This window comes from Pteropus alecto, unplaced genomic scaffold (genome assembly GCF_000325575.1).
Source record: "Pteropus alecto unplaced genomic scaffold, ASM32557v1 scaffold341, whole genome shotgun sequence".
NCBI lineage: Eukaryota > Metazoa > Chordata > Mammalia > Chiroptera > Pteropodidae > Pteropus > Pteropus alecto.
Genome location: NW_006430739.1, coordinates 464,947 through 478,010, shown reverse-complemented (window position 1 = coordinate 478,010; position 13,064 = coordinate 464,947). Strand labels below are relative to the sequence as shown.

At 47.3% G+C, this 13,064-nt stretch overlaps 1 protein-coding gene across 7 annotated transcripts in view; it reads left to right on the top strand.

Moving 5' to 3' along the window:
• Window positions 1-13,064, top strand: part of MAMLD1 (mastermind like domain containing 1) — a 55,599-nt gene that overhangs the window by 36,715 nt on the left and 5,820 nt on the right. For 2 of the 7 annotated variants that reach the window (XM_025051651.1, XM_015595492.2), the window contains one exon: window positions 2,276-2,374. The exons of 2 other annotated variants lie outside the window; for them this stretch is intronic. In XM_025051651.1, coding sequence (XP_024907419.1) covers window positions 2,276-2,374 — 99 coding nt within the window. Of the gene's footprint in view, window positions 1-2,275; window positions 2,375-8,361; window positions 8,606-13,064 lie in introns of all 7 variants that reach the window. 3 more of the 7 variants (XM_025051670.1, XM_025051665.1, XM_025051660.1) reach the window with 2 other exon arrangements.

Genomic DNA, 13,064 nt, shown 5'->3' with positions numbered 1-13,064 from the left:
AGAGCGTATAAAACATATAAAACCATCACCTATGTATCTATCAACCAGATTAAGAAGTAGAACTCTGAAATATCTTAGAAGCCCTCCCTCTTCCCAAAGATAACTATCCTGACTTCCTAGAGCCGACTCCAGGAGCACAGCTAGGCTCCTTGGTGAGCTTCAAGCTTGTCCTAGTTAGATCGGCACATCACCAATCTCATCAGATAGTTGTCTTCTGCATGGATTTCCACAGATGGCTCATCCCATCTGTCTTGTGTTGATCCTCATTAGTTTCAATCTTAGATGGGGACCTTGTCTTTCTTCAATATGTTTTATGATCTTCGATTATCAGGCTAATATGTGCTCTTTGTAGTAAACTTGGAAAATGCAGAAAACATCAAGAATATAATATTTAAGTAAGTCAGGGATAACTACTGTTAACATGTTGGAACATAGTATTCATTATTTTTTTTCTTCGCAGAAATATATATTTCACATTACAGACATTGAGTTGTATATTTAGCTTTTTCTTTTTCTTTTACAATATAAAACAGATACAGAGTAGTATGCAAGGCCTATATGCAATTTAAAGAAGTGTAGCGTCACCACCATTTAGGTTGGGAAGTAGAACGTTGTCATCCCCTGAGTAGAGCTCCATGTGACCCTTCTGATCACACCCACTTCCTCTCCCCAGAGGTGACCACTGTCTTGATTTCGACAGTCAACGCATTTCTATATAGTTTCACCTCTTGTTCATGAACTCAAACAAGCAATCACTTTGTTTTGAATAACTGAGTGGCGAGCACATCTAAGTGTGTCCATAAGCAGCAAAGAGTCATAGTACCACTATTAGATGAAGGCTTCCAGAAGAAGAGAAGCTGCACCAGGTCCCCTCTTACAGACTCAGTTGTTTAGGGACTCGGTGGCTATAAGCATGTCCTCATAAAGGAATGCATGGTGCCCACCACCATCAGGATGCTGGGTAGGATCATGGCCATGGCACTGGACACCCAGGTGTACGGCCAGAGGGATTTGGCTGCTCTGTCTGCCTCCAGGACCTCCAGCTTCCAGATGTAGGTCAAAGCAGAACACCTCTGCGGGGTGAAGTGAGAGTCCCCAGCTAATCCAGACAGCAGGATGTGGAAGGCTGAGCAGGAACTTCAGCAGCAAATGGTCAAGCCAGATCTCTGACAATGTGAGAGAGAGGCAGAACCCCAGGGACGTAGATTCAGAGAGGGGATCCGGGGATCTACCCCATTATGTTGGCCGCCCCTGTTCACTTCACTTCTCAGTTCCTGAGACAACCTGGGGCTGCTATCATGAGCCTGATGAAGATTCTGTCACGTAGACCAAGCTGTTTTTCTGCTTTACTCCTTTCTGTCTTGTGATTCAGCTTCCCTGGGGCTGTGTAGTCAGTTGACTCTGGTCTAGCTGCTTTTGAGTATTGCAAATTATGATGTTGTTATCTCCTAGAGCTTTCTCCTTACCATTGCGGGATTCTGTCTTTGCAGATGAAACCAAGCCCTTACTGTACTTTTAGTGGGACCTTGGGAGGGGAGGGACTGGATTTAGATGCGTGCATTAAATCTGTTGTCTAAATCCGGAAGTCTCCAGAGGAAATCCTGCCTCTCCCTTCCTCGGTTGCCCGAATGTGACAGTTAGTTGGATGGCTCCTTTGGAACCCTGGGGACTGTCAGCAGTGCTTACTGTACCCACAGGGAGACACTGGAAGATATCGGGGGAGAGGATATGCATAAGCATGAGGGTTAGGCTTTAGACATTGCATTTTTAGTATTGGTAATTAAGAGGCTACATTTTGGAGTAAGTGAGACCCAGGTTCAACTTCTAGCTCTGCCATTTACTTACCGTGTGACTTTGAGCAAGTTTTTGTGCTTCTCTGATCCTTATTTTCTTCACCTATAAAATGGAGATAATAATGGTACCCATCTTGCCGGGTTGCTGCAGTGATAAAGGGAGATAAAAACTGCACACTGTTTCACTCAGTGCCCGGCACATTGTACCTGTTCAGTACATAGTAGATGTTATCATCATCACCATCATCATCACAAGCTAATATAGTAAACTTCCAGAAGCTGTCAGAACCGTTGTTTCTCCCAGCTACTGAAGCCCTAGACTCCAGAGAGTCTTGGTGTCCTTGCCCTTTGACCCAGCCCCTGATGGTCCCCGAAGCAGTGCACTTGACCTTAGCTTGCTTCCGGGATGATTCTCAGTGGCCCACCTAGCCTGGCCAACCATGCAGTCTTTCTACCTCATGACCCAGCATTACTGATTACAGGTGCAGCACTGGCTACTCTGCAAAACTGCCCCCACAGAAAACGGCCAGCCTAAATGGCAATGTACTACAGACCTGCTCTGTGCCTGGCACTACAAGAAGGTATGCCATAGTCTCTAGCCCAGGGAGTCAACAGGCTACTTGCTTATTCATTGGAATTAATGGTACAGAAAAATATATCCCTTCATTCCTTAATTGATTTATACGTTATCAATTTTACCTTTTTGTGTTGTGGGGTTATTTTATTTCTCGAGACAAAGTTCAACTCAATCCTGTGATTAAATTCCAACTCTGAGAGCTTGTTGACTTAAGTGAACTTGATTTGGGGCCTCATCAATTGTATTCAGCCCTAGACATAAACTTTGAAATGTTAAAGTAAAATTGTATATACATTTATAGAGGAAAAATACAGAAAAGCTCAAACTCTTCTGGCTCTTGCATAGAGAATACCTATAGAATAGGTATACTGTTCCAAGGATATAGGTGGGATCGGGGCTACCCTAGAGTTCTTTGCAGAATCTATTTGGTGAGTGCTATCTCCCTCATACCCCCATGCCGCATGTATCATAACAGAACTTCCCTAACTTGGAGTTCTCATTTTACGATACAGTCGTAAAAAGAAAAGAACACTAGGTCACACAGTAGCTAGCCCAGAGACCATTGCACAGCTGTGGACCCCTAGCAGCCTTCCAGAATCTTCTTGCTGCTGTTGGTCTGCTTAGAGCAAATGCGAGGTTTCGTTTGCGCAATTCGATCAAGCAAAACTCAGTGCATAGATCTTGAAGTCAGACCATATCTAGGTTCTCGTGCAGGTTCTGGCAAGGTCACTACTAACGAGTGACCTTAGGCAAGTCATTTAACCTCTTTGTGCTTAAGTTTCCTCATCTTTACAATGGGATCCTAATATTACCTTCCCACTTAAGATTGTTCTGAGAATTCATTAATTGAAATGACCCCAAGAAAGGGCTGAGCACAGTGCCTTACATTAAGTAGTTCTCCATAAAGTTTTGTAATTTTACAGAAATGATCATTTATCATTATTATTAGTGTATTTTGCTAAAAAAAATAAAAAAATGAGAAGTGACAGCCCTGCTGAGCTGTGTTGATGAGACCACACCTAGAGCAACACATCCAATTCCAGGCCAACGCGTAAAATTCATAGGACGAGGCCTAGAGCATTGTAAATGTGCTCGATACATGGCAGAGGCGTTATCATTAAGACTACCACTAAGCAGCCTTCTGAGAGAGCACACAACATGCAAGCACTGCATATGCGTTAACTCAGTCTTTATAACCCCCGCCACTCTATGGATAAAGTACAGCCATTAACTCCCTTTTACAGATGAGGAAATTAAGGCACAGAAAGGTTAAGTAACTTCCCCACAATTACATAGCTAAGAAATGGCAAATCAATGGTGAAGTCCAGACCTTCTTTCTCCAAAACCTGCCATTATGCCAAAGAGCTGTGCTCTCCAGTCCTGTAGCCAGCAGCCACATGTAGCTATTTAAATTTAAATTAATTTAAAGTGAATAAAAGTGGGAATTCAGTCCTCTATTTGCACTAGCCACATTTTAGGTGCTCAGTTGCCACATGTGACCAGTGACTACCACATTGGACAGCGCAGGGATAGAACATTTTCTTTCGAGGAGGTTGATTCAACATCATCTCAGACAGTTTTCGTAGACAATGCTGCTTATAGCACTTCTGGGATTCTATTCTTTATGAAATCTCAGACTTATATAGCTTTCCATATTGTTATTAATAGACATATGGTTGTGATATATTGAAATCTCATTTGCACTTGGTCAAATAAGATAATGGTACGCAAGAAGCCAAAAAGTCTGACTCAACGTTAAATTTTCCTGCTTTCCCAATGTATTACTTCGGATTTACAAAACTGTCTCCTGTCACCTCTGTTCGACAGGTAGGGACATTCACCAATTTGCCTAAAGACTCAGCATCTTCCACAGCTCTGCCTTGATCTCTTCGAGCTATGTGGATAACATTTTGTGTCCTAGCATGTTCGTCTTAACTAGTGACCTCAACAACTGGGGCTGGCTTCTGAAGTCAGCCCAGCCCTGAAGGACCTTGAACTCCTGAGAGTCTCTGGAATCTGCTCCAAGTCTCCATTTACCTCTCCCGAGCTTTCTCTGCTTGCCTGGTATATACTTAGTAAAGACCAGGGAAAGAAAAGAGACGACAAATTCAGGGTTCATTGCCTGAACTCCTGCATGATTAAGTCTAGAAATCCACAAGCTCCCAGAAACCAGTAGAATTATAGTGTACAACTATAGCTTTGCCAATGCACACATCCCTCCTTCTGAATCTCTGTGGTAGAGAAGATTGGACCAATATCTAACCCAGTCAGTAACTTAGAAAGTCCGAGCAATTTCTGTCTACTTCTGGCAAAGCAGCTGCATATCTATAGGGGTTAGTCTTAATCTTAACTTCTTTACCAGATCCCATTTGAGCTATGGTGATGATGCCTTGGAATAGCCAACAAGGTGGAGCTACTCCCATGTGAATGAAGGGAGACCCCTGATTGTTTTCTCTCCATGTGCAGAGAAGGAGCCTTTACATTTCCAAACCCAGGAGCTGCTTGGGTTTTAGTCACTCTGTCAATCAGATCCAGGTCTGTACCCCACCTGCTACTTTGTGTCCTGGGTAAGCTTTTGTCCACTTCCTTGTCTTGTAAACTAGAGATGGTCTTAAATGCATGTGTGCACAGAGTTCAGTGTCCAGCACAGAGTGCGTGCCCAGTAAATGTGTTAGCTGATGTTATTTTCATGGAGTGATTATGATCCTTCTCTGTTCTATTGATGGGTTTTATTAACACAACGGCATTGAAAATGGATGAGTAGATGTGCTTAAATGAGGGTCAAGGTTCAGTTTATCCCAAAAAGAGGCCAGCACAGTGTTCACCAGGTTATCATCTCCCAAGTGCCTGGGACATCATGCCAAACTCATAACAGTAAAGTTGATTGGATTTTCCAAATATCTGCTGAGCCCCTTGTCTGTGCCAGGCACTGTCTGGGTACCAGAGGGATTCAGAGACAATTAAGATTTGGCTCAGCAAGTTTAGCTAGAGGTATTTATCTACAAGAGGTAGACCAAAGGAGAGCAGAATTCCCAGGGTAGAGGAGCTGGATCTTGAAGGACATATAAAAATCCCAGAGTGGAAACATAGAGAAAGGGGATTCCAGGCCAGGTGAATCAAGGAGCATAGGCGCAGAGGGCTGAACACACATGGAGTTCAGTGTCACTTGAGGGTAGTGTACATGGCACTATGGAACCTGGCTGTCAGCAGGACGGAAAGTCAAGGGACAGGGCTTAGCAGGATGTGCTTGTATCTCTATAGACAGTCGCCAGCCATTGCAGGATTTTTCAGGTGAAGGGACCCTGGGCCAGCTTTGTTGTAATCATGGGTAGCCCAGGGTCCAGGGCGCTGAGTGGGTGTGTGCTTCATGAAGTCAGGCACCATTACCCATCCCATGGTCTAAATTCTATGAAATTTGGAATCACATGGAACCAGCCAGTCCACGAGCTATTATCGTTCATGGCCACCAGTAACTGGTGGACTTGTTATTCTGCGATTTTTCATGATTCCAAGGAAAGAGATGGATGTACCTTATGTTTGGAAACCTCTAGTAGAGCTGTCCCTAACGACCTCTTCTTTGGAACTCGGGCCTTACGATGAAAGGATATATGATAAGCAGTTTCTTTTGCAAATTAAATGGAGAATACCCATGAGCACCAGCTATAAAGCTCCTAGTTAGAGTCAAGATCGAATGTTATTGTTTATTTCATTTTTTTAACTGGGATTGCACTGGCCTGCAAACTGTCTGCTCCCACTCTGCTCTACTTGAATGAGTGGCTCCAGGTCCACTGCCAGTTGTTGCTGAAAAGAACTGTGGAGGAATCTTCCACTGTTGGTCATTCCTTTGTGCCATCTGCAGTTGTTTCTGCATGATGAAATACTGAGGCATTGCACTTGTATGTTAATGCTTATGGAAGGGCAGGATTCCTGTTTCTCTATCCATTGCCAATATCTTAGAAGTCTCATGAAGCTTTCAAGGATTCCTGAGTAAAAGCTCACAGATAAGCCTCATTCATTGCTTTTCAATGTATCATCATGGAATGGACAGGTAACCGGAACTCTAGTAATATTTGCATATTGAGATTGTAAAAACTTCATTGTGAATATAACATCGTGTTTAAGGTGATCAAGGAGCTGGGTATGCAGGCATAAAGAGTTGTCAGTTGTAGAAAGCGACATTTCTGCTCTTGTCCTAGATGTCCTTGGTCCAAGGACAAATTGGAGCTAGAGATGGCCAGTGAACTTAGCTCTCTACTGAACCCTACCCTAAGGAGAAGGGCACTGGGCCTTCCACAGTTGGTACACCGTCAAATGGCAAAGAAGTTTTCTTTCCTAAGTGCCTTGCTGAGAATATTTCCTGTTGTTTTTGGTTTGGGTTTTTGGTTTTGTAAGGGGTGGGGGTGTAATCTCTAAAACTCTCCAGGTATTAGATTATGTTCCTAGTGCCATCTTTAAGTAGTTATAATTCATCATTTAAAATTTGTCTAGAGCCCCCTTGTAAAATATCAGCTGTACTTTTCTCAATTGCATGTTTTAATAGTCTACATTTCAAAACTTATTTTTCATATGACAAGTTAATGACTACACACACACCATGGCAAACTACATGTAGGCTTAGGAACGAGGTAAACCTGAGTTTGCATCCTGCTCTGCTATTAACTAGTGTGTGACTTTGGACAACTCAGTTAATCTCTCTGGGTGTCAGTGCCCTCATCTGTCAATTAAAGACAATAATAGTTGCTGCCTCATATATGGCCTTTGAAAGGACTGAGTGAGACCGGATATTGAAAGTATTGAAAGCACTTGGGATCATGCCTGATGCATAGCAAGAGCTCGATAAATTTAGTGGTGGCAATTCTTGTTGTTGATCGAATAATGCATCCAACTATTTACTGGCCTATCATCTACTGCAGAGACTTGCCCACAGCAGGTGCTTAGTACGTCTTTCTTGCAATGAATCGAACTATCTCCAACTGTTTAGCTTAGATATGGGGGATAAATATGTCCCTTTCTACTGGGATGTTTGGTAGGAGACGCGGATGATCACTAGCAGCTCAGGTGTTAAAAGCATGAGTGTGAAGAGGCTGTCTCAGGCAGAAAGAAGAACTTCTCGTCAAGGCAGGCTCTCCCCGCCCCCCACCCTGGTACTTTTGGACACCACTATTGCCAAGTGCTTGGTGTGCTCGTCAGGATGTCAGGGTTATCTCAGTAGCTCATTTGAGTATTGAAGCTTTCTCTGACATGGATATCAAGTGTGGGGTTTTTTAATTGCCTTTGGCTGAAAGAATTGGGTCATACGTTCAATTCTGATGAAACGCCTGTCTTCCAAAATACCATGGAAAGGGGAGGTTGCACCCACACAGAAGTCCTGAAACCTTGGGGTCCTGGCAAGGTGAAGTGCAGTGAGGACTACAGTTCGGGACGCGGCCGTTTGTGAGACTTCCACTTGACTGTTTGGTTTTTGCACTCACCATTTGGTTTTGCAGATTCCTCAGCATGTCCACACACATACCTACAAACCAGTTGAGAACCGTGTGCTCTGTTGTGGGAGGCAACGGGGTGGGGAGGGAACAAGATTGGTCAAGGTCATTGCTGATGAACCAGCTATCTGACCTAGCCTTACTCCCAGTTTCAACATGACGGTGGCCGGTCAAGGCAGAGGATCCTTAACTGAGATCCACGGATGGGTATTAAGTGGACCAGAAAAACCCCGAAATTATATGTAAAGTGTTGGTGGGCTGGGAAGGGGGAGACACCACCGTAAATGCTTTTTCTGTGGAGAGAGATCATAGCTTTTAACTGATTCTCAAAGCAGTCTGTGACCCAAGACAATTAAGACCACAAAGCTACTTGGTTTTGTTACCCCAGACCAGTTGGTGTGTATAACCACAACACCCAAATGACCCAGCTAGGCGGTCAGGGAAGTGACAAGATCAGTCAGAACCATTTTGTGGCCAAGCAGCTGATGGATTGTTCAATCGGTTGTTGTAGACTCATGTAGACAAAGCCTGCAAACTTTGGGAAGCCAGCCCCCCCCAGGTCAGCCTCGGGCGACAGCCCCCATCCTGCCAGGCCCTGGGGAGTGAGTCCTTCCTGCCCGGCAGCTCCTTTGCTCATGAGCTGGCCCGAGTCACCTCCTCGTACAGCACCTCAGAGGCAGCGCCCTGGGGCGGCTGGGATCCGAAGGCCTGGAGGCAGGTGCCCGCTCCACTACTGCCTAGCTGCGACGCTGTAGGTAAGTTACTTCCCCCGAGCCTCGCTTTCCTCATCTGTCAACCGGGGCGCAGTCCCCTGCTCAGCCTGCCCGCCTGCCTCACAGGGTTGTTGGGAGGAACACAGGAGGTGACAGCCCATAAAGCTCTGTATACCTAGGAGAGATTTCTCTACCGTGTCCTGGCCAATCTTTGGCAGAGACGACACCCAAGCAAGCAGAGTGCTCCAGGTGCCTCAGCCTCACCTCCAGGGAAATGAGTGGGGATTGCCCCAGATGCAGTTGCTCCCTCCCTGCCGTCCACCTTCCAGCACCCAAGTTCCTTCCCTGCCTGTCTGTCCCGTCCCTGTGGCCAGACTGTAGGCCCAAGGGGGACAGGGGCTACGCTTCTGCACCTCGAATCGTCCCAGTGCCTGCCTGCTCCATGCCTGGTGGGTGCTCAGGAACTGCCTCTCCTGACAGCGAGCCACTGTGGACTCCGCCCCCGAGGTGTTCCTTCGCCCCACCCAGGACTCGCGTACCCTAAAAGTGGGAAGTTGGATTTCCCCACTGGAGGACTGGTGGCCTGGGTAAGGCAGGCAGAAGGAATCCAAGCCAAGCCTGTCCAACGTGGCCGTGAGTTTGGATCACCCTGCATAGTCTAGAAGGAATGGCTTGACTTGCCCTTAAAGAGGCACATTAGTGGTCATGAGAGCAAGATGGTGGCTACCAGCCAGAGTGGGCCTTTGCAGAGAATTTCATTTTGATCGCGGTGGTGGTGTTCTGGTGCATGAAATATCGGTGTGCGTAGAACATCTGCCCTGTCTGCAAGAAGACTGGAGAAGCAAGCATTTCTAAGTGATAGCGATCAGAAGATGGTCATCAGGCTGAAAAGGCCTCTGGGATTCTGGCCTTTAATGGAAATTTTGCTTCGGTACGTACTGCCTTGTTCTCTATCTGCCTGCCGCGGCCTGGAAGAACAAGCAGTGCTTTCCGTTTAAGGGCTATTGATTTTTTTTTCTCTTTTTTTGCCCCTTTTTCTGTGTACTCGTGGAGTCACAGTGCTCTCCAGCTGAAACCTGAGAAATCTTGTCCAGCACAGCGCTGCCAGGGAAACAATTAGCAAAAACAGATGGGGACATCGTCCACTCAGGATGTCACTGTGTTCCCCTTGCCCTTCCCTGTCCTCGGAAGTCAAAAACAAGAGTATCCCGGCTAGCTTACCTTGTGAATTCCTATCCCCCCACTTGCCATGTCACTACCAAAGCTAAGGCCTTCCACCCAGCAGTGAAGGCTGGGGCAGATGCTCGGCCCCGAAATCTTCCCTACTAAGCCTCGAAAGTTGTTCCTACCTGGGGACACTTTGAGGGACAGGACCTCGCCAGCTCAGCCAGTGACTCAGGAAGGCCAGACGTAGGATGCAGGCACCACGGGGGAAGAAGAAAGGCAAGCTGCAAAGACACTTGTTTCCTCTGCCCTGGGACATTCCCAGCATTTAGACCAAGCCCTTCCGGGACCAGGCAGCCCTGAAACCACCGAGGAGACCAGGGAGGAGTTAGAATAGAGTTCATGCAATCAGAGGTCAAATGGAAAGACAGAAAATGGAGACTAAAAAAGCAAACCTATAGCTTTCTGTCATTCGCCTTTGATGTCGTCGATTTATGAAGCCCCCAGTGACCACTTCAGACTGGTTCAGACCCCAGGACAGCACCATCACCATGGAGGAGGTCTTCGGCTCATGTGCCAGAGGCCAGGAGGGGCAAAGAAAGACCCCAGCAGGCCACTGCTTCCCTCTCTCCCTGGTCTCACTCAGCTTAAAGAACAGCGTGGCAGATTCTGATTTATGTTCAGGGCCCCACGCACTAACCCGAGGTTTCTGCCGTCCCCCACATCCTCTCACCGGCTCCCGATCCCTTCACGCGTCGTAGTCTCTTTAGAAGATGTGTAATCATCTAAAATGATCTTCAACTTACTTGTGTCTCGTCAGTGTGCCCTCCATCGTAAACTCCATGAATAGAGATGCGCAGTGCTATTTCTATTCCTGAAAAAGAGCCTGGCCCAATGTAGACCCATGAGAAATGTCAGCTGACTGACAAAGGGACACACTGGGCTGCCAAGTAAACTATCTCTTCCCATCTGGTATTTGGACAGATTTGTTCTGGGGGCCCCAGAATCAATGAGGCTCACACGTCTCTGGCTGCACTAGGGCCCAGAAAGGCATCGAGCAAAGACAACACGAAAGGGCAGGTATCTCACCAGCCTCCAGATCTTGGCCTCTAGGATTTGAAGGGAGGGGAGGTGGCCTGATGGCACAGTCATCACTCCCATTGGTCCTTCCTCCTCTGGAAGCATTCTGAAGAAACTGAGTCACGGGATCTGAGAGTCAGGAGGGACTACGTTCACCTGTAGGAGGACACTGGTTTGTGATTAACACCAGAGGGAGGAGAGTTTTTACCTAAGAACATCCACACTTCTTCAGACAAGGCTTCTGAAGAAGTGTCTACGTTGCCTTCATCCATGGGCCGTGGCCAGTTTGAGGTGTCCCCATCCATATGGATGCGGGAGCCCCCAGAATTCAGGTCTTGATTTCATAGTCTCCATGCAGAATGCTGTCTTCCTGTCATTTCAAAGGAAAAGTCAGAAGGATGGGTGAGATGTATCCAGATCTGGCTTCCAAAAACTACAAAAGAAGATGCTTTTCCTAGTGGAGTAATAAACAAACCGAGATACTAGAGCTCATACACTTTTGAACCTCTAACACAGAGTTGAGTACCTTCTGCTGCATGGCAGGCTAGTTCTGTGCGGGGGCACGCTGCATCTGCTGGGAAAGGAGGCGGGAGTTTCCTAGTTGTAGGAAAAGAAATCTCCCTCCTCCTTCTGTCCTTCTTTCCCCTCCCTTCCATTGCCCCTCCCCCTGCCCTGTTCCTTCCGTCCTTTTCCCCTCCTTCCCTTCCTCTCTCCCTCTCCCCACCCTGTCTCCTTCCCTCCCTACCTCCATTTCTCCTTCCTTCCTCCCTCTCTCCTTCCCTGCCTCAACGTGCTGTACAGAGTAAGGCTTTGGATCCATCCCCTGGTGTCTCCCAGAAGATGTTCCATTGGAATCCCCTCCCCAGTCAGAATGTTCTCCTCCCAAAGATCGCGGGGCCAGCGACTTCAGTCTGAATCTTCGTGAAATCCAGGAACCCTTTGTGGACACCTGCTGATCACCCGCCCTTCTGCTTCACCTCTATCTTCCACCTCCCTTTGCCAGATTAAGTGGTTGAACAAGCCCTGAGGCCATTCTTACCCTGCAGTGGTGAGAGGAAGCATCCAGGTGATTCCATGGGACTTAAAGGAGCCATTCACCTGCGGTGGCTGAAGGGCGAAGCTGACACAGCAACTGGCTTGGCCTGCTGGGAGGCCCTGTTGGGCTCAGCTGTGCCAGGGGGCAGCAGCGGGACTTGGACCAGCATTTTGCCTCTTTCTCCTGACTACCACATGAATGAAGTACTAGCCCTGCCATGAGTCCCCACACATGGGCCACGGCTTTGCAGCTTCCTGAACATCAGCAAGAAGCTTATAGAAAAGCAGCTCCATGACTTCCTGGATCACTATCCCGGCTAAGACCTGTCTGTGAATGTGGCTCCTTGGCTCAGTGGGACCGGGAGGAGGTGTGACAGGGAAGAGCCAGGACCCTAGATCTCTAGGAGACTTGTCGATGGCACCAACTCAACCTTGGCAAGGTGACCAGCATCGGGGAAGCACACCCAGGCTTGAAAAGGGCCCACCAAAGCTGCCCTGTCAGTGCCACTTGGCACAATAGGGCCAAGCACAATGACAATTTCAGCCTTCGAAAAATGAGTCATTTGATGGCTTCCATAAGCATGCTTATGAAAAGCCACAGGTTGCCTGGGCCATCCTTCATGAATGTCTGTCACCAAACAGCAATTTTCAGACACAGCTTCCTCCTGGTCACTAAAAACATTTGTCATTTCCTGTTTTCTCCATTTTCCAATGATTCTAATTGTCAGTGTCAAAAGGCAACAACTGTTTTCTTGGGGCTTATCTTTGGAGCACATTGATTCAGAACAAAGGATGGGGGCCTTCATCTGCAAAACAAAGGAAACAGCCTCCTAGGGAGGCCCGGAGAGAAGGCTCTGGCTTGCGGGGCCAGGGACAACAAGGCTGGACCCGGAGCACAGGGTTGGCAGTGTCCTGGACCACCCCAGCAGTACAAAGAGACCCCGGTTGACGGCAATGACCCGGGAAGCCAGTGGGCCCGGCCTGCAGGTTGGACATCAAGTGTGCCCTTTGCACTTGGGAGTTCGCGGAGCCATGCCGCTGGCCGGATTTTCCCTTCAATTCTGGATGCTCTGGGTTTTGTGCTTCCTTGGATGAACAGTAGCCAACATTCCTACTGTCCCTGTAACACTGGACTGTGTGAGCGGCGCTCTGCTTCATCTGGCAGACACTACCCAGTTCCTCCACCCTCGGACTTTTGTCTCCAATGCCCTTCAGGTGTCTT